At 39.5% G+C, this 21,299-nt stretch overlaps 1 protein-coding gene across 1 annotated transcript in view; it reads right to left on the bottom strand.

Moving 5' to 3' along the window:
* Nucleotides 1-21,299, bottom strand: part of L3MBTL3 (L3MBTL histone methyl-lysine binding protein 3) — a gene marked incomplete at its 3' end in the record, with an annotated part of 82,642 nt that overhangs the window by 12,910 nt on the left and 48,433 nt on the right. The window contains exons 12-16 of the mRNA XM_081998391.1: nucleotides 15,594-15,679; nucleotides 13,229-13,339; nucleotides 11,532-11,646; nucleotides 8,240-8,342; nucleotides 996-1,142 (exon numbers count right to left, since the gene is read on the bottom strand). Of these exons, the coding sequence (XP_081854517.1) occupies nucleotides 996-1,142; nucleotides 8,240-8,342; nucleotides 11,532-11,646; nucleotides 13,229-13,339; nucleotides 15,594-15,679 (562 nt within the window). The remainder of the gene's footprint in view (nucleotides 1-995; nucleotides 1,143-8,239; nucleotides 8,343-11,531; nucleotides 11,647-13,228; nucleotides 13,340-15,593; nucleotides 15,680-21,299) is intronic.

The raw sequence follows: 21,299 nt of genomic DNA, 5'->3' as shown, positions 1-21,299 counted from the left end.
ACAGTCAGGATCCTTTAACAGCATTACTCAGTCTCTCAGTCCCTCATTCAGGACAATGAAAAAAGCAGCACAGGGCTGTTACTGGCTTCACTGGGACAGTACCTGCGCTACGCATCAGAGGGTAATTAAGTCACTTCAGATTTCTACAACCCCACAGTTATAAGAACAATCTAACCAGCCAGCGCTCCTTGACAGCTGAGCATTTTGTTTTTTAAAGCACGAAGCTGAAACTATCTCCGAGAATGTAATTTAAAATACCATCCACTGAAAATACGTGTCATTACAGTGGGAATTGGAAATCTTCACTACGAACATTCACATTTTCACATTTACATTAATGTAGCTCTTGAAAAGAATGGAAAGCCTCTCTTCTTTTCCCTTCCTTTTTAAATCCTCTGTGCATCCCCACAGCCCAAAATAAGCACGGGAGTCGATGTCCATAATTTCTGATAGCAAATCATCATCTTGGTATCACATCCCTTTGCTTCTTCCCAGTGCTCCTGCTAGAAGCTTCAGCTACAGACTTTAGCATTATTATTACAAAACTCACTCCCAGTAATTTGATTCCCTACTCCCACAATAATGAGAGAATTCATAGTGGCTATTCTTCAAAGAGCAACAATAATTTACAGTTATGCCAATAAGGCTACCCCAATAAACAAAAAAACCACAAATAAATCATTTTCTTAAGTGAAAGCAACTGGCAAACAATCCATTTTAAATTCCACTTAACCATTTGGTAGTCTAGATAGTTACACTGAAGATGAGATCGAACTCTTGTTACATCATACATAGTAAAATCAGTATTAGTCTTTCACAGCTCAGTGACCTTTTTGGATAACCACTGATGAAACCATTTCTTCCCTGTAAATGAAAATGCAGATAAATAGGCAGGCCTTTTAAAACTTTTCGGCCATTACACAATTACAAATTATGTTGCAGAACACTGAAATAAAGTACTGCTGTTAGTCATGGACATCACCAATCATAATTACTTGATTACAGGAGAGGTGGATCTTTCACTTGCTTCCATTTTTCTGTTTCTGGGGACAGGACTGGCTGCAGGCATCTCCCCGCTCAACCGGTCAGGTAAGAGGCTTTCTTTGTTCAAGTTCATCTCTGAATATGGGCAGCTGACTGCACTAGAAGTTGAAAAAGAGAAATGCCTTCTTATTCTCAGACACTTTACTGACTTCACTCGGTTCAAATGAAATGACATCAGAGACCAGTTTTCTAGAAGCAGATGCAATCAATTAATATAAAGATTAGGAAAAAAATGCAGTAAGTAGTCATACTTTAAAATGTTAATAAATCCACTGAATAAAAACCTCAACCTGAATGTTTTTCACATTTCTTTTTGACAGCAACTTATGTAACATAAATTGTATTAATTTATATTACAGCATACATTCTGGAAAACTGCTTGATGAATGTTTAGCCTGCTCTCTCATAGATTTAATGGTATTTTATATGTAATATAACAGGGTGCCTTTGACTATACCCACCTCTCTCCAAACAAAATCATATTCCCATGGATATTTTTCCTGCAAAGGAGGGTATTTCTATTATGAAATGTCCAGACAGAAGCTGGATTGCAAGGGCACAGTATGAGGAATGCCACACATCCTCTTACTGCAGTGAATGCCCCATTTTCGCAAATACCATTTTGTGATATTGCATTAGAAGTCTGTGATATTTTCACAGTCTTTCTTATCATTCAACACACCCTATTTCACTACACTGCAACTAGACAGAATCTGACACTGTGCTTTGAAAATGACTTGTAAATATTACTCTAGTAGATGTGAAAGTCATACCTCCCACAAGAGTTAGGAAAGGGAAGAATTGAAACACAAATCACACTGGGCTGAACTAGGATTTTGTCTTTAGAAGAATGCAATGCAATGTTCAACTGATTAGTCAGGCTACATACTCACACTTCAAAGACAATAGCCCAAATTCTGGAAGTTATGTATATGCCACAATAGTGAATAACAACCTGCTCAGTTTTCAAATCTCTAAGATGTAAGAGAGGCTGTACTAAACATAATGCTCTATTTGTGGCTCATGAGCCATGACACTAGCTATAATCTAAAATTATGCTTTTCTACTCACCTGTATTATTACAAGGACTTCTACAATGGTAAAATGTAAAAAACCCACGTCCTGGGATTTTGTTTATTTTCTTTTCAGGAATGTAACTATCTGTCTTTCCATAAACTACTGCAATGTTGTATTTGTTTCACTGATTGTTACACGCATGATCTCCAAACAGAAGTAATATAAGCAAGTCTACCTTGCCAGCCCTATGCCCTGCCACCTCCATATTACAAAAACTAAACAGAAAACCAACAGATTTCATTATCACGTTTGTTTTACAAAGCATAGAATAAAAAAAGGCTTTTTATTCAACATATGCCATACATTCTCCTTTTCCTTTACCAATGAAGCTTTGCGTTCACAATGTGTATGAATCAACTTCTATCATGAGATTGGACCAATATTAGTAATTTACTTTCAGTCTTACCGGGGGGACCAACATCAACAAAAAGCTGGTGGAAATTTACATTGCTCTCAACGCTAGCATAAAAGGAGAAAGTTCCTTAAGGCTACACAGGCCAAGTCAGTCAACCCTTGCTGGGGTTATTGACACAGGAGTCCAACAGTGTGTCTGATTTAGTCAGTTGGTTCATTTGAAAACAAGACAGTATCAATCTTTTTCGAATCCTTGTATAGCCATGCTGAACTTCAATTAGGAGGAAAAACATGCCAGCAGAATATGATTTCTGCCCTTCTAATCAAGAAGAGATCCCTGTTTAAGGCCATTCCAAGCAGATGGTGTTCCACAACACCCTGTACAGTGTTTTCAAGGGACATAGAGCCATCCATCCCCAGAGGATCTACACAGGACAGTTATTTTTGCTGCCTTCTGAGGAACTGGGTGGTAGTCCCAGCACCTCCTCTGAGATACAGGCACTGAAGTTTTTTGCCATGGGAACCTTCATCCCAGAAGTTTACATAGCAGAATAAGATACAGACTCTAAAGCACTACACTTGAAATAGGGTATTTTTTTTGCCCATGAAAATGTTTTAAAGACATGGAACAGAACATACAAAGAAAAATTTAACTTGGAGCATTTAACTTTTATTTCTACTTTCTCTGAAGCAGAATTTGGCATTTTATTTTAGATTTATTTATATACCTCTACTTACATTTATTTTTCAACCTACTGGTTTTGTCTGCCTTAGGACTAGCCTCTGCCAGATGTCTTGAAAGAACAAAAAAACATGAACTGAAAGATGGGGAAGAAAAGAGGAAAACTAGGAAAGACGGGAAGTTGTTTTATATTCTCAATTCTTTGTATTGCTCCATCTATCACAATGAAGTCTTTTTTCACTTTCAAATGAACTACAAGATGAAAGATACATGCTTCTATTCAGAAAAAGCTTTTAAGAAGCCAGTGCTAGTAGGATTTAAGTTCTTGCTGTGACAAACTCATACCACTGTGATGAAATACAGTTATCAGAAACTCAAGAATATATTGATTAATCTCAGTTCTGCCATTGCTGTAAGGCAAAGTGTGCAATCTTCTTTCGTATGCTCAAAGAGGCGTTTTGAGGCTTAGTGTTTTTAAGCAGTTAGAGGGTTGTCTCAAGGAAACGCTAAACACTACCAATGTGGTATTTAACTTCAGTCGTGTATTATTAAACAAGCCTTACACCACAATTAAATCTGACAATACAATTTCATTTACCAAAACCATTAATATGTTTTAAATTAAAAACCAAGAAAAAGACTGAAAATTCAGTCCTTCATTAGAACTTGCCTGTTTATATACTTCATTTTCCTTTGGTATTTTCTAGAAAAATGGAAGTTGAATGACAATTTCAGGTAACAATAGTTATAGTATTAACAATGCTTTAGAACACTAGATTCAGATAAGTTTTTCTTTGCAATTAATTATATGAGCTGCTCTATCATTTTTTAAAAACTCCTTGATAGTCCTTTGATGTTACTATTGCTTGGGGCAACAGAAAGAACCCTCAAGGTTTCCACTGGTAGCTTTGTTTCAACAAAACACAGCATGAATGAACCTGTGTGTGAGTTACATGGCTTAAAATCAATCAGCAAGTCCTCCTGAATCTCAATGCCTCCAGCCTTCAGTTCAGTTTAACTGTCTACTACAAAGAATAAAAAATTAAACTTGTTATTCCTAAATAGAAGTATTTGCTTTATACAGAAATGTAAGTTTTAGAGACAACTCATCTCAAGGGCTTAGAAGTCTTGATGTTTAAGTTATTTCATATTAAGTTAGGATTTTTAACTGTTCTGTCAACTTAAACCTGGATTTCTACTCCAGCTTGCAGTTTGTCTTAGCACACGGTAAGTTCAGAAGCCAGTTTCCAAAATGATCAGATGTCCTTGACTTGGGGGTACCAAGGTCTGCCAGAGGCAGAGGGAGCATGGCAAGAAGCGGAAGCAGCAGCAGGTACCCAGTTTGAAGCCTCTACTGTACATCTGACAGGGCTGTACACTCTCCAGTGCTGCATTCTGTTTGGTAAAAGAACATTAATACTGAAGTATTTTTTGTATAGATTACTAGTCTTTATGACTGCTTGGAATATTTTGCAAACCTGTGTGAAGCCACGGACAGTCTCCTGGTTTAGCTGTACTGGTTGGAAATATTACCAACCCCAGCTCCTCATTGCCTTTCAGGTGCAGGTTATTGCCAAGCACTGCCAAGGGATGAGTCTGCATGGCAGCTCCAGGCAAATTCACCCGGATTTGCTCAAACTATCCTCCTTGATGGGTTAAACAAATAGATCAGACTAACTGATGGGTTAGGGTTTATCTAAAGCAGCCTATGTCCAGATGACCACAATCTGCTGGTAGTGATATATGATTAGCAAGAAACCTCCAGCAAAAAGGTCCTGACAACATCTGGGGGATGTATTCTTTTTTTTTGGCTGGATTTTTGTTAAGTGATGTCTTTACTTCAGTTGACTTAAGAAAACATTTTGAAAACTAGTCTGGAAAGAAGTGATACAAATGTTCTCTTTCACAATTTACAACACGTGTTTATCATCAAAGCATTCTTTTTTATGAGAAAGCTGCTTCAACTGTCTAAACCTGACTTAAGAGTAGCTTGTAACGGATTTGCCTGGGGCCAATGACCTTACAAAAAAGATAAAATGAAACTTGAGACTGGCACCAAAATCAGATGAGAATTACTTCAACAGACACTGAACGAATAGATGTGACATCCTGCTGAGCTGAAGTTTCCTGTGTTTCTGTGCTGCAGTTCTCTTAGAACACACCCTCTACCACCGCACATTCAGTTCAACTTACATGTAACACATGTAAAAGTTTCTGGTAAAAATCTTTATTCATGGAGAGCTGACCCAAAACACTGATGACCTGTTTACAACTGACCACTTCGCATTACTGCTTGAACTTGAAAATTATTGCATGCACTAAACATCAGAGGGCATACAATTCACAATCATAAACATGCAAGTAATCTGCATAATGCTACCAAACCTGCACATCAGTCTCAGCTTCAAGTGCGCAGCACAAAACCCTAGATCAGCTGGTGATAGATACCAAGCCCTTATTAACATTACATTTTCCAAAAAGTAAATGCTTTAACTCAACTACATAATTAATCACTGAGGCTTTCATCTGGTTCCCATGAACAAGCTCTCAAAATTATTTCAGAACTACTTAGCATTTTAAATTATCATCTTTTCTGCACACAGACATTTATGCTGTAGACAGACATTGCACCTCATCATGAAAAAAAAAAAGATAAGCATGGTTAAATACATTTCAAGGTTGCCAAGATAAAAGAGCCAAGGGACTTCTACCTGACGTGGATAATTATATTAATTTCAAAATGATTTTGTTAATTCAGGAAAAATGTGATGGTACAATGTTAGAATTTTTGGGGTGACCTGGACCCTGAAGTCTGTAGACTCCAGGTAAATAACAAATCTCATAATTTTCCTAAGAAATGCTCAAGAAAAAAAATGTAGTATCAGCACAGAGGGCAAACCAATATAGTTACTGAGTAAGACATTCAATGGTGTTAATTTATGTGCTATGAAACAGCAAATGCCTGTCTTATGATCAACAAAATCTCTTTGGTTATATTTTTATCCCTTAGAATTATCAGTTAATGTGCAAATAAGAGGATTGCTAAGACCGCAGTAAAAATAAAATACAATAGATTGCCGTGAGTTTCTTTCTTTTCTTCATATTCAGATGAGTAAGTATAACAACTTTAAATACCATGGAAAATCTAGTTATAAAAGCAAAGGTTACATGAACTACCTAGACATATAGCTCATTCCTTCCCCGTGAAACGTTGTAAGTTTTAGTGCTGACGTTTATTTAGAGAGATCATAAATTAAAACCTTTTCTGACACATTCACTTATAGGGGTTTGGTTTTGTTTCAACTTTCAGCCCTTGGCTAAGAATGGGTATGTTCACCTGATTCTAAGTAACTGAGATAGAACATGGTAAGGAATTGGAATTTATTGCCTCACAGGTAATTAATAAACTAATTAGTGCATTAATAAATCACATAAGACTCTGAATACTGGAATATGAAATAAAATGGGCTTCAGCTAAGCAGCCACGAAACTTTTTAGGCAAGTCTAGTTTATGTCACATTAACAGTGGACTAAGAACATGAATGCAGTAGGTTACCATATGCTAACTGAAGGATGGTAACCTCTTAAGTACTGGCTTGACTGTTTAAGGACTTATCCTACTGATTGAGTGCAACAAAGCTTCTCATAAGGGAAGATAGAAAAACAAAAAATTAAACCAAAGAAAAAGAACATGCACAGAAAAAGACAAAAGGAAAAGGGTGAGAATAATCTGAAAGACATCAATGCCGCATACTGTGTCATGACAACACCACCACAGTTCATACTGCTACAGGTTTTGTCACTGCAGCTAACCTAGCCATGTCCCTTCCTGGAGATAAAGCCTGTACTAGCATCAGGAGTTCTTCTCCCTCCTAACACCACAAACACAATGTAGGTAGGAAAGAATTTCTCGCAGCAGAAGACGCCTTCTGCACACTAAACATGTAACAACACAGTGAGTTTTGCTGGCAGGTATCTTTGTTAGGGATGAGTCAGGACTTCAACCAGTGCTGATATGCCATCAAAACCCTGTAGCATAATTCTAGTCAATGGGATATAATCCTCTTACCAAAACCATGAAAAGACTGCAGAGACAGTTCGTGGATCATGGCAGTTTAATAACATACTTAAAAAACATGAACAGACAAATAACCAAAGAGCAATCCTCTAACTATATCAGAGCAGAAAGCACAAAGTGATACGACATTCGAGGACTGTACAACTCTGTAATGGAAAAATTCGAAGAAAACTTCTGGAAGCTCTGATTTGAAAAAAAGTAATAGGATGATATTTATGATACTTAATTCTCAACTTAACATGTTATATTAACTGTATATCCCTTCTGGAAATATTCAGGATTTACCTCATACTGTAAATATTTTAAAAATAATAACATTTTGACCTAGTAAATGTTTCCCATTTACGCTGTCATTGTCTCTCTGTCCCCCATTCCATTCTCCCATGCTGCTGCTCTCCCTATGTCAAGTCTCCTCAAGGACAACTTGGGCTGTCCACATTTCTGTTTTACATTTCAGAAGGTGTTCAACAAAAACGTCTTTAGAAATACTAGGTACAAACAGAAAGTTGTTCAGGCTGTCATTTGGGAATACATCGATGGGAATTTCCTTTTTAGCATTTTTCCATGCCGATAAGCAAATCCTCACCCCTACCAACCATGCAGAACAAAAACATCCAAGCCATAATAACATTAGTGACCTCATATTTCAAAAGGTTCAAAAGTTATTGCTTTATACATATCTGTCTATAACATTTTGCAATCTGAACAGCAAGCCAGGGAAGCCTCATAGGAACAAAATATAGAGTAACTGAATCTATCAATTGTGACAAAAAATTATGTTTGACAAATCTTATCTCGGCACACCCTGGTGAAATGAAGTTACAGATTGCTAATGTTTATTTCAGCATGCTCACCATGGCAACTGAAATCACTGCATATTCAGGTTTACAAGATTTCCTAATTTTTTGCAGCTTGGACTTGTTTTCTTGTGAACAACAATGAAAAACATCATGTGCCTACATCACTCAATTGAAAGAATAAAATTACAGTTATATAGCACATACCTATGATGGCCGATATGTCTTGCTCTTTTAATGTGCCCAGCTCCTTTACACCCTGCTGTGGGACACCCTCCATGCTCTAAAGCTTCCACCAGTTCCAAGGGACCTGCACGTCAGGGGAAATTACATATGAGATTAAGAAACAAGTACCTAATCTTTTAAAGTTATATAAATACGCAGGAATGCCAGAGTATCATACTAAACACAAAGAAGAAATAAGTAAATAAATTTTAAAAAGTACTTTAAAAATGCATTCTGCAAAAGCAGGATGGAGATTCAAACGACCTAATCCACTGGAGAAATAATTTTATTCTGTGTGAGTAAATCTCTACAGGAAAGCTACATCTATATAAAGAATGCAAATCTTGGAGGAACTGTATGACTTCAAATTTATCTCGTATTAACTGCATGTAGTTTGAGCCTGGTTGTTTTGCAAGAGCACAGATAAAGTAAGTTACCCTGCTGTTCCTGAAGACAGGGGTCTGTTAATAATGGGTACTGACCTTCTCCATTTTTAGCTCAAGTTTTCCAGTGAACAAGATGTGAAAACAAAGGCTGAAAACACTACCAAAAAGAACCGGAGATTTTTGTCATTTTTACTTATCTGAATTTATGTGTCTATGTTCATCAACCTCTAACAATGATGCCGGCAGAGACATTAAAGCATGTAGCTGTCAAAACTAGCTTTGACACTCAAGCAAACATAGTATATAAACCATAGTTTCATAGCAAGTGAGAGAGAGACTCCAGTATATGGAACTGAGAACACCCGCTGCACATCTGCAAACATGCACTGTCTCTCTAGTACTGGTTTTACTTGAAAAGTATATGAACGTCTATCTCCCCCTACAGATAACAATACTGACACAAAAAGGTCTATTTAAATAATTTTTCCTAGAATTATTACAATTAGGACAGTCCAAAAGCATTCTTAAACAAATGTCCCAACTATGTTAATGTTACAACACTATGACTACACTGAAGTCCAAAGACTTCTGTAGGTTTTAAAATGGTATAATGGATGAGAGAACAGAGAATTTTCTCTTTTCTACTTTTATGCAAAATGGATGCCTATAACGTAACAAGTTAGTGGACTCAGAGGAAGAGTTAACATAATAGGGACGCTTTTGTAAAGGGAAGTCCTGCTTCACCGATGCTCTGGTTTTGCAAAAATAAGCTCCCTACAAACGTTCTCTCTTCACTTAAAAAATTCAAACTCTCTAAAAATGCATTTTAAAAGAGCTGCAGCTGGTTGTCCATATTTATGCAAGAAGCTGCTGCTTGCGTCACTGTGAAACAGTATTAAAATCGACACCAATACATGGCTCTTAATTCCCTAACTGCTATCAAAAAGGTCATAATCCATCATGATGACTTCACTACATCTATGAATATGTAAATACGGGGAGCATAAGACTATAATGATGACTGCTCTAGACTAATATTGCTAACATAGTGCAGCGTCCGCACAAAGCTGCTAGTGTTAAAGTCAAGGATCTGGACCACATCATTAAAAGGACTACCTTACTGACTGAGGAAAAAATATTGTCTCTTGCAAAATATTTTCTTCGCTCCTTCTGAAACACTTTCACAAAGCTTGAAATGCACTTTAACTTACTTGGAAACAATATTAATATTTTCATAATATTCTATATTCTATACCATATTCTATGGTAATACAAAGTCATATTGTTAGAAGAATATATTATTCAGTAATCATCAGATTTTAATAGTATTTGTACAGTTAACTATTCTTTTTCTATTTAATAGACAGTCATCTTCCCTCTTGCCACATTGCCAATCTTTGTTTTTGTAGCTTAACTAGTATCAAAAAGTCACTTCCATCAGTCACATCCTAAAAGCGATGAACAGTGCCTCCTACACCACCACCTAGAGGAGATGACGTGTTGTATGTGACGGGCATCTGTATTTTGTTTCTTTTAAGGTCTCCAACAAAAGGAACTTACGTATTTTATACTCCTACCTAGGCTGTGATTTTTTTTTCCCCTAAATCTTAGGTAATAGAAATGTTGCAACCTTATTCAGCTCTTTTGCCATATGATATAATTTATTTATGTGGCCACAGACTACTTTTTCCCACCGGACTGTTCCTTCATTCAGGACACACGTCAGATTAAGAAGCAGATATGCAGCATCCTCTCTTCTCATCATTCACTTTGTGCTTTGGCACTTACAGCACTCTATTCAGACTCTGCTTTGAAGGCAGAATGATTAACTTCCTAACAGGCAGTCATCACTGTACCACTGCAGTGCTCAGAAAACTAACGAATATACCCTGATCATGCTCTGGACAGGAAACATTTCTTCTTGACATTTTAGAAATGCTGAATTGAGGTACTGAGATTTTCAGGTAACACATTCACACAATCTGTGTGCGCCTTATCCTAGTTATTTTACATTTAATTTTTTCAGAGTATTTGGCATTGCTCAGCATTTTTTATTTTCCAAGCACAGCTCTTTCTCATCTCAGTTACAGCTGTGAACAGTCAGCACTTGTGCAAACCATACCTCAGAGTCACAATATAAAACAATCTCAGACAAGAGCAGTCAATTAAAAATCATCTGTTCGAAGTTTGGCTAAGGTCATTTCACTACCATTATCCAGAAACACAATGGCATAGGCAGGGTTATCTTTACCACAAAAGTCTCTTCTCCCTGCAACCTTCAGTCTCATTTATGACAGATCTCCCACTTCAACAAGTAAAACAAAATCCCCAGAGAGTGAAAGCCAGTAAATACAGTTTTATTATTGGTACCATGCTTTATCTTCAATGTGAGCACATTAACCCCTCTTTGCTCAGCTGAAGAAGAAAAGGAAATGAGCTGGTTTTGAGGATTTGCCACAGCATTTGAAAGGAGTGCCTTCTCAGTGTAGTCTGGACTCCTTTGAGCTATAAAGCACAGTAACCTTCAAGAGGATGAGGATAGAAGATTTTAAGAGTGATACCCTATCCCTACTGGGTGCCACAGAAGTTTCATCATTGGCTTTGAGATGGCCAGGATTTTACACAACAGACCTTTATCATTACTTCAAGTTTTGACTGTGGTTCTTATGCATACAGAGAAACATTTTATTTCCATCACAGTAAGGGTCCATAAAGCTATCTACTAAAAAGTGATTAATTACTGACTGTTGATATTGCACCAAATGTCACATTTACATTATTTTGCATATCCTAGTTGCTACTTTTCCTTGGATGGCACTGGCAGGGAAGAAGATAGCACAGTACACATGCCTTTTAACATCATTACATTACAATGTGTTTTCTCTTACTAAGTGGGGGCTGAAGAGGGTGTCCAGTTTTTGTACACCAGCCTGCAGGATGGATATCAGCGCTATCTACATCAGTCCAATAATCATAAATACTATCCCAGCCATCAAAATGGACCTAAAATCAAAAAGGAGAACAATACACTTTAGATCAGAAAAATTCTCTATAAAACCAGTTTCCCTAAGTAATCTCTAAAAATGACATGTCCATTACAGAAGGCACTTTAAGAAAACTTACATGGAAAACACATGTACATTGGATTCTGGACCCAGTCATACTCTCACTGAAGTAAAGAGAGAGGTGTCATTTGGTTGTTTACTATGTCTTGTATCATCAGGCTCAAATCCCAGGAATAAAGCAGGACAAGTTTAGTTCTCACGTTAATACTTAAATTCTACCTTTTTTTTCTCTCAAAAAACCCCAAAATTCAAACATTTTTTAATCTCCTGTTTGAACAGGATTTAAGAATAACAGAGCAGTAAGCAAAGGACTAAAAAAATTGCATTTATCCATAAAAACCTCCAAACAAATCCCCCCAACATACAAGTAACAATTTTACTAAAATCAGACTGTACAGGATAAGGAGTTGAAACTGAAGAGAATGTTACTGCCCAGAAAAGCACCAGTATGGGCTACATATGCAGTTTTTTCAGGTGAAAACCAAGTATCTCCAAATCTCACTTGACCTCTGTACTAGTAAATAGCTCACATCTCTTATGCACGTACTCACAGATAAATATGAACAGAGCTCTTTCAACATATGCTAGAGTCAAATTACCACCCTAGAAGTTACAAATCCTGTCATTTTAATAAATTAGACTGGAGAAGGGTGGTTTTTGTTTGTTTTGGGGTGTTTTTTTTCATGACCAACTTAAAAGTTTAGATAGAAAATGTGTAGGTGTGAAGATACTAGTTCTGATGACTCCCTACCACCAGTTAATTCAGATTCAAAATGAAATGTCAGCTACATTCCTGCTTGAAATACCAGGTATGCCTAATAAGTCTGTACAGACTGCAAACACAAGTACCCTTCATATCCATCTAAGTGGATATCTGGAATATGCTAGCCCTTCTAACAATTAAGGGCTTCGGAGTGTAAACTGGTTCCGTACAGTAAAAGAAAAATTATTCAAGTATACAACTTCTGGAAAAATGCATTTGCTGGAAAAGACATTATCTGAGATTAATCAAATCTAACGTCCATAATTAATATAAACTTCAGAATTGAAGAAGTCACTGACAAGGAACAAGAGATCAGGGTTATTTTTTCATATCTCACATCTCTCTCCTCTCCCTGGAATTTTATAGAGACAGATTCAATTAACCCAGGCCAAATATTTTATAGGCCCTAATACAAATATTATAACAGCCTTTTGATACTTGGTATTAAATCATCACATTTCTTGATAGAGTAGGCAACTGTCTCACATCAACTATTCCCAAAGTAATTTCCCAACATATTCAACTCTGCTTTCTAATTACCTATGTCAGCAAATACAACCAAGAGGATAATACAACAACCCATTCCAAAGGAATTATACACACATTAATCAGTGAAAAGAATGAGCAAAAGGTTAGCAGGACTCAGCAATATGACTCATTTCCTCATGTCCTTAATTTTACAACTAGAGGATTTTGGTTTTACAAAGTACTCATCAGTCACTCAAGCAGGATAGTACAGCAAGACAGAGAAACTTACTTTTATTCTATAATCATCAGTATCTACAATAGTTGCTACTCTGATAAATACTGGGTTTCTCTTGTCAACCACTTCAAGTTTCATGTTTTTCTGAAAGCCATGAGAAGGTTTCTAGAAAAAAAGAACAGTATTATTTGAAAGAGAAGAAAACCTCAAAAATCTCATAAAATTGTAAAGTGTATGAAATCCATACAAGAACTTTCTGCCTTAATTTTCTCAAAAATTAAGCCCCCCCCCCATCCAAGCATAAAAACATAATTCAAACCAGTGTTATCAAAGTAGAGGAATAAAGTAACTACTTTGGGACTCCAGGTTCTCCTGGAATGGACTGGTTTCAAGCCATTCAAGCAAGTAAGTAGGGATGTCTATTTTAAATTAGTTGTTCTTTTTCCTCAATTCTCTAGAAAAGTTTTCCCAGAGATTTTGGCCTACAGTTTCAATCCAGTACTGAATGAAATACTACAAACCAGCAGAAATGTCTATGAAATTGTGTACAGGAAACACATTTGTGTTTTTTAGTACGTGTTTTCACTTTGTGACTCAAACTCTTTTTTTCAGTCTCCTATTGAAAGCATAACTAATCCACAGTATAAGAGTAAATACTCATTCAGAACACACAGGACCACATACCTGTTTTGTAGTATTATTTTGGCAAAAAAGGTGTCTTTGTTATGAGTATCAGATTTTATCTTTGCCATCTACAGCTATGAAATCTAAAGCAAAAATTATTTCCATTTTAAAGGAACATATGCAGAAGATATGTTATTTTTTTTCAATTCTAAATTTCTAGGAAAATAACCTGTCTGTCCTCCTAAGACTTTCCAAAACATCAGTGTTTTTCCCTCAGATGCAGCTTAAGAACTCTATTTTCTCCCATAATACAATATAAAATACTGTGACTGTCTCAGGAAGGCTTCACCCAAAATCCAACATAATCAGCATTTTATTCCCACTAAATCTGCTTTCTTACTGTTTATCACAATTAGCATTAATATGGTTACCATTGTATTAGTACAGAAAACAGGGAGGTGATTTTCGCTGGCTGTGAAACCAAAAGACAGTGCACAGCTGAACCCCATGCAGTCAAGCTCTCCTTCCTCTCCATCCTCAAAGCCAGATGGCCTTATCTAAGTCACCTTTTGGGACCTACACCCAGTTGATCTCTGGTAGTATGGTTTCTGGAACAGTGTTGAACCAGGCCAGCCAACGCTCTCCCCATTTAATGCTGTCAATGCCTGCACACTTGTAGTGTGCCCTGTTCAGCTCAGAACCCCAGGGGCAGAAATTAAACATGGATGCTCTGAGAGAAAAAGAAAACATTTGCTTTTAGCTTGATGTACTCAAGGTCACAGCCCTCCACTGTTCTGCCAAGGACTATACCTCTCAGATATAACCAAATACTTTCCTAACCCTTGCTCCCAGTATTGTCTCCGAGAACGTAAGATTGAGACACATTATTAAGCCAGATGCATTTTGGAGCGTTAAACTGAAGGTTAGTAATAAAGTCTGGTGCTCTGCTGAGCCCAGGAACTGCTGAAGCACCACATTTCTGCTTTTGTTAATCCAGCTCTTAGCAAAGTGTTACTCAGAATCAGTGACTCTGAAAAACTGAGGTAAACCAGCTTCAGCACGCTGTGAGGCCAAGAGGCTGGGAGCTCCCAGCCACCTGACGCTGGCTCCTAACAGCAATAACCTTTCTGCATTTCTGACCAGTCCACCTTCCCCACTGAAATCCTAAGAGCTCATGAAAGACGGGTGCCACTGAAAGAAACTAGCAAGTACAAAGCTAAAAGAAAAGGATGTGGCCCACAAACACCATAGTTCAACTGGGGAACTGCCTCTGGATGCTGCCCATGTGCCCTAGTCACAAGCTCACAGAAGAAAGTCTACTGAAGACTATTAAATACAAACTCTCTCTTGGCTACTGCCGGAGACAATGGACTAGATGGGCAACCAGAATGACCTCCTACAACCATTTTTACATTCTCACTGTATTCAGTGCACCATTTAAAATGTACGGTTAGAAATACATATGTTCAAAATATATGATGATGACTCAGTAGCTATCTCATTACTTCCAATAACTAGAACGTAATTTGCTACGGAAAATTACTGCCATTAGTAATATTTTGTAGCATTTAGTCCCATTTATAATGATTAAAATAATAAAGTAATAGTGATCTATAATAATAATCATCTGATTTCTAACAGTGAACTGCAAACTTGCATAAAAATAAACCACCTATTATGCAACTAATTAACTGGATACAGTTGGAAACACAGGAACACCATATATGTATTCTCCTCTTTAACTCACTAATTATATGCACTTAAAAGCATGAAAAAAATATAAGCATTTTCTCACCACTTTAAAAGCCCTTGCAGGTGCAGGTAATGAACTGGTTTCTTCCAAATACCTTTCCCAAGAAAAATGCTTAGCATGTGGATAATCTAGCACAGCAGAAACATGAGAAAAATTAAACATTGCAGTGCAAAACCCAAAACTGATGGCTAATTTACAGAATGCCTCACACTTTTATAATATTGTTCTGATTTATGCTTCAGATATAGAAAATAATTACAAGAAAGGCTATTCTAAATTGTCTCTGACACATACACCATGTAGGTTAAAAAACCCAACAATCTTCTCATACACAATACTGAGTAGCTAGCAGAGAAAGTCACAATTGCTTTGGATATGAGAAAATAAATAATGTGGACTGGAAAAATCTGTCCACTTAAATTCAAGAAATTCATTCAAGTATTATATGCGTAATCCTGTATTTTACAAAGAGTAATCTGCTGCCAAACACAATCTAACCAGTGATAGCTTTGTACCACAGTAGAGCACACCTGACTACTTGCTATTCTTTTAGTGAATTTGTTTTACATTTGTTCTAAAAAAATAGTCTGGACATTTACTGTAAGAATTATTTACAGACATCATCAAGGAAGATGCTGCCTTTCTCTGAAAGTGTCATGTTTACAAATGCTTTATGCAAGAAATACAAAGACAGCTTTGCTTTTAAAGAAAAGGCAGTGCCTGTCCACCTTTAATCAGCACTAGAAGTTTAACTTGGAAGTTTAAACATTATGATTCATAATCTAGAACAGAATTCTGATTTGTTTTAAAAGGGATTTCACTGAATAATAGGCTGTAATTAACCTCCTGACAGACAGATTGCTTATGACTTTTCAGGATTGCTGGCTATTAGAATTTCTGTCAAAGTTGGTTTTAACCAATTAACATTTTCCATGTTCTCAGACCACAGATAGCAGTTTCTGCAACAGAGCGTTTAGATCATCCAGCTATACACAACAGTCCTGAAAAACAGTGGTCATCTTATGTTTCGTACTGATGAATACACTTTCATTCTTCTCTATCATCTCTCTTCTGTCTTCATCCCTTCCAAAGAGCCTTGTAAATTTGATTCTTTGATCACGTAAGGCAATCTTCTCATCAACCCATTATCTTGCATATTTAGTTCATATGAAGATGTTTTTTAGTTCACATGAAGATGTTTTTCTCATACAACAATCTCACACACTTGGAATTTGTTTTATCAGCATTTTCACAATGTGAGTCTTAGAATAAGTGAATACATTCAGCCAAAAATACAAATTTGTTCAGATTCCAAGGGGTATCCTTCAAGGACAGACATCTAAAAGCAGCATACATGTTGTCCTGGTTTCAGCCAGGATAGAGCTGGTTTTCCTCACAGAAGCTAGTGTGAGACTGTGTTTTGGATTTGGGATGAGGAACTGTTGATAATGTGCTGATGTTTTGGGTTGTTGCTGAGCCGTCAAGGACAGTCCAGCTTCTTGTGCTGGCCTGCCAGCGAGCAGGCTGGGGGTGCATGGGGAGCTGGGAGGGGACACAGCCGGGACAGCTGACCCAGACTGGCCAAAGAGATATTCCCTACCATACGACGTCATGCCCAGTACATAAACTGGAGTTGGCCGGGGGGGCGGAAATCGCTGCTCGGGGACGGGCTGTCGATCACGGGGTGGTGAGCAATTTCTGTATTGGGCATCACTTGTTCTTGTACATTCCTTTGTTGGTATTATCATTATTGTTCCCTTCTTTCTTTCTGTCCTATTAAACCGTGTTTATCTCAACCCACGAGGTTTTTCCTAATTCTCTCCCCCGTCCCGCTGTGGGAGGGAGAGTGAGCGAGCGGCTGCGTGGTGCTTAGTTGCCGGCTGGGGCTAAACCACGACAGTCCTTTTTGGCGCCCAACGTGGGGCCCGAGGCTTGAGATAATAACGGTTGCAGGTCACAATATCAGTTTGATTTGCATCATGCTCTCGTCTTTGCTGTACATGTTAAGGATCGGTGTTGGTTTCTGCGGGCTGCTGTACTCTGCAATGATTAGTAATGTCTCGCCTGTGAATTTTGTTTTTAGAGCACTGACCTTGAGCTTAATGTGGTATCATCTGAGCTCTGTACTAAAGCCGTTACTGTATTTTGGCTACAGTCTTGTGGAGACGATTAGCAATTATACTTCTGCCTCTGAAAGGTTTTTTATGGAGGAAATGCAGAATGGTACCTTTGATACCCTCTATCATAACATTTCCTCCTTCATCACAATAATTTTTCAGTATTTTGAACACCCTTGGCTGGCCAACTCCGGCAATACAAAGAAAGTCTCTCTTCCTCCCTACGGGCCTGCGTCTCTGCTATAGAGAAACTGTCCCGAGAGTTCCGGCAATTCAAAGAGGATATGCCCTACCCTCCACCCATACGGACCAGTGTCTCAGCCATTAGGAGTAAGCGCTCTTCTGTTCAAGAGAGAAGATATAGAGGATACACACCACGAGCCACCCTGTGGTTTCAATTGCGTGACTACGGAGAGGACATGAGGAGGTGGGATGGAAAACCTACCTCGACCCTAGAGGCACGAGTACGCGAGCTGCAAGGAAAAACAATTACAAAAGGGGGTTCAGGTTCCTCGAGGAAAATCGTCGCTCCACTTTCCAGTGGGCAGCTTCCCAGAAAGAATAGAAGAGCTGATCTCACCTCTGATCCTCTTGAAGGGACTTCTGATTCCTATTTACAAGAAGTGGGTAACGAGTACTATGAGCAGGATTAGAGGGGCCCTGCCTCCAGCCAGGCGGAGGAGAGGGACAACCGAGTTTATTGGACTGTGTGGATTAGATGGCCTGGCACGTCAGACCCACAGGAATATAAGGCTTTAGTGGACACCGGTGCACAATGTACCCTGATGCCATCAAGCCATATAGGGGCAGAGCCCATCTGTATTTCCGGAGTGACAGGGGGATCCCAACAGCTGACTGTACTGGAGGCTGAAGTGAGCCTAACTGGGAATGAGTGGCAGAAGCACCCCATTGTGACTGGCCCGGAGGCTCCGTGCATCCTGGGCATAGACTACCTCAGCAGAGGGTATTTCAAGGACCCAAAAGGGTACCGGTGGGCTTTTGGTATAGCTGCCTTGGAGACGGAAGAAATTAAACAGCTGTCCACCTTGCCTGGTCTCTCAGAGGACCCTTCTGTGGTGGGGTTGCTCAGGGTCAAAGAACAACAGGTGCCGATCGCTACCACAACAGTGCACCGGCGGCAATATCGCACCAACAGAGACTCCCTGATCCCCATCCATGAGCTGATTCGTCGGCTGGAGAGCCAAGGAGTGATCAGCAAGACTCACTCACCCTTCAACAGCCCCATATGGCCAGTGCGAAAGTCTAATGGAGAGTGGAGACTGACAGTAGACTATCGTGGCCTGAATGAAGTCACGCCGCCACTGAGCGCTGCTGTGCCGGACATGCTAGAACTTCAATATGAACTGGAGTCAAAGGCAGATAAGTGGTACGCCACCATTGATATTGCTAACGTGTTTTTCTCGATCCCTTTGGCGGCAGAGTGCAGGCCACAGTTTGCTTTCACTTGGAGAGGTGTCCAATACACCTGGAATCGACTTCCCCAGGGGTGGAAACACAGCCCTACCATTTGCCATGGGCTGATACAAACTGCACTGAAACAGGGTGAAGCTCCAGAGCATCTGCAATACATTGATGACATCATCGTATGGGGCAACACAGCAGAAGAAGTTTTCGAGAAAGGGAAGAAAATAATTCAAGTCCTTCTGAAAGCTGGTTTTGCTATAAAGCAAAGTAAAGTCAAGGGACCTGCACAAGAGATCCAGTTTTTAGGAATAAAATGGCAAGATGGACGTCGACAGATCCCAATGGATGTGATCAACAAAATAACAGCTATGTCTCCACCAACTAGCAAAAAAGAAACACAAGCATTTCTGGGTGTTGTGGGTTTCTGGAGAATGCATATTCCAAATTACAGTCTGATTGTAAGCCCTCTTTATCAAGTGACCCGGAAGAAGAACGATTTTAAATGGGGCCCTGAGCAACGACAAGCCTTCGAACAAATCAAACAGGAGATAGTTCATGCCGTAGCCCTCGGGCCAGTACGGGCAGGACAAGATGTTAAAAATGTGCTCTACACGGCAGCCGGGGAGAATGGCCCTACCTGGAGTCTCTGGCAGAAGGCACCAGGAGAGACTCGAGGTCGACCTCTAGGGTTTTGGAGTCGAGGATATAGGGGATCTGAGTCCCGCTATATTCCAACTGAAAAGGAGATATTGGCAGCATATGAAGGAGTTCGAGCTGCCTCAGAAGTGGTTGGTACTGAAGCACAGCTCCTCCTGGCACCCCGACTGCCGGTGCTGGGCTGGATGTTCAAAGGGAGGGTCCCCTCTACGCATCATGCGACTGATGCTACGTGGAGTAAGTGGGTCGCGCTTATTACACAGCGGGCTCGAATAGGAAATCTTAATCGCCCGGGAATCTTGGAAGTGATCATGGACTGGCCAGAAGGCAAAGATTTTGGAATATCACCGGAAGAGGAGGTGGCGCGTGCTGAAGAGGCTCCACCATATAATGAACTGCCAGAGAACGAAAGGCAATATGCCCTGTTTACTGATGGGTCCTGTCGTATTGTAGGCAAACATCGAAGGTGGAAAGCTGCTGTATGGAGCCCTATACGACGAGTTGCAGAAGTGGCTGAAGGACAAGGTGAATCAAGTCAGTTTGCGGAGGTGAAAGCCATCCAGCTGGCTTTAGATATTGCTGAACGAGAAAAATGGCCAGTACTCTATCTTTATACTGACTCATGGATGGTAGCAAATGCTCTATGGGGGTGGCTGCAGCAATGGAAGCAGAGCAACTGGCAACGCAGAGGCAAGCCCATCTGGGCTGCTGAATTGTGGCAAGATATTGCTGCCCAACTAGAGAATCTCGTCATAAAAGTACGTCACGTAGATGCTCACGTACCCAAGAGTCGGGCCACCGAAGAACATCAAAACAACCATCAGGTGGATCAGGCTGCTAAGATTGAAGTGGCTCAGGTGGATCTGGACTGGCAACATAAGGGTGAATTATTTATAGCTCGGTGGGCCCATGACACCTCAGGCCATCAGGGAAGAGATGCAACATATAGATGGGCTCGGGATCGAGGGGTGGACCTGACCATGGATGCTATTGCACAGGTTATCCATGAATGTGAAACGTGTGCTGCGATCAAACAAGCCAAGCGGTTAAAGCCTCTCTGGTATGAAGGACGATGGTTGAAATATAAATATGGGGAGGCCTGGCAGATTGACTATATCACACTTCCACAAACTCGCCAAGGCAAGCGCTATGTGCTTACCATGGTGGAAGCAACCACCGGATGGCTGGAAACATACCCTGTGCCCCATGCCACCGCCCGGAACACTATCCTGGGCCTTGAAAAGCAAGTCTTATGGCGACATGGCACCCCCGAAAGAATTGAGTCAGACAATGGGACTCATTTCCGAAACAACCTCATAGACACCTGGGCCAAAGAGCACGGCATTGAGTGGGTGTATCATATCCCCTATCATGCACCAGCTTCCGGAAAAATTGAACGATACAACGGACTGTTAAAGACTACACTGAGAGCAATGGGTGATGGGACATTCAAAAATTGGGATAAACATTTAGCCAAAGCCACCTGGTTAGTCAACACTAGGGGATCTACTAATAGAGCCGGCCCTGCCCAATCAAAACTTCTACGTAC

This window comes from Phaethon aethereus (assembly GCF_964289735.1).
Source record: "Phaethon aethereus genome assembly, chromosome: 3".
In the NCBI taxonomy this organism is placed as follows: domain Eukaryota; kingdom Metazoa; phylum Chordata; class Aves; order Phaethontiformes; family Phaethontidae; genus Phaethon; species Phaethon aethereus.
This window is presented reverse-complemented; position numbering and strand designations above follow the sequence as displayed.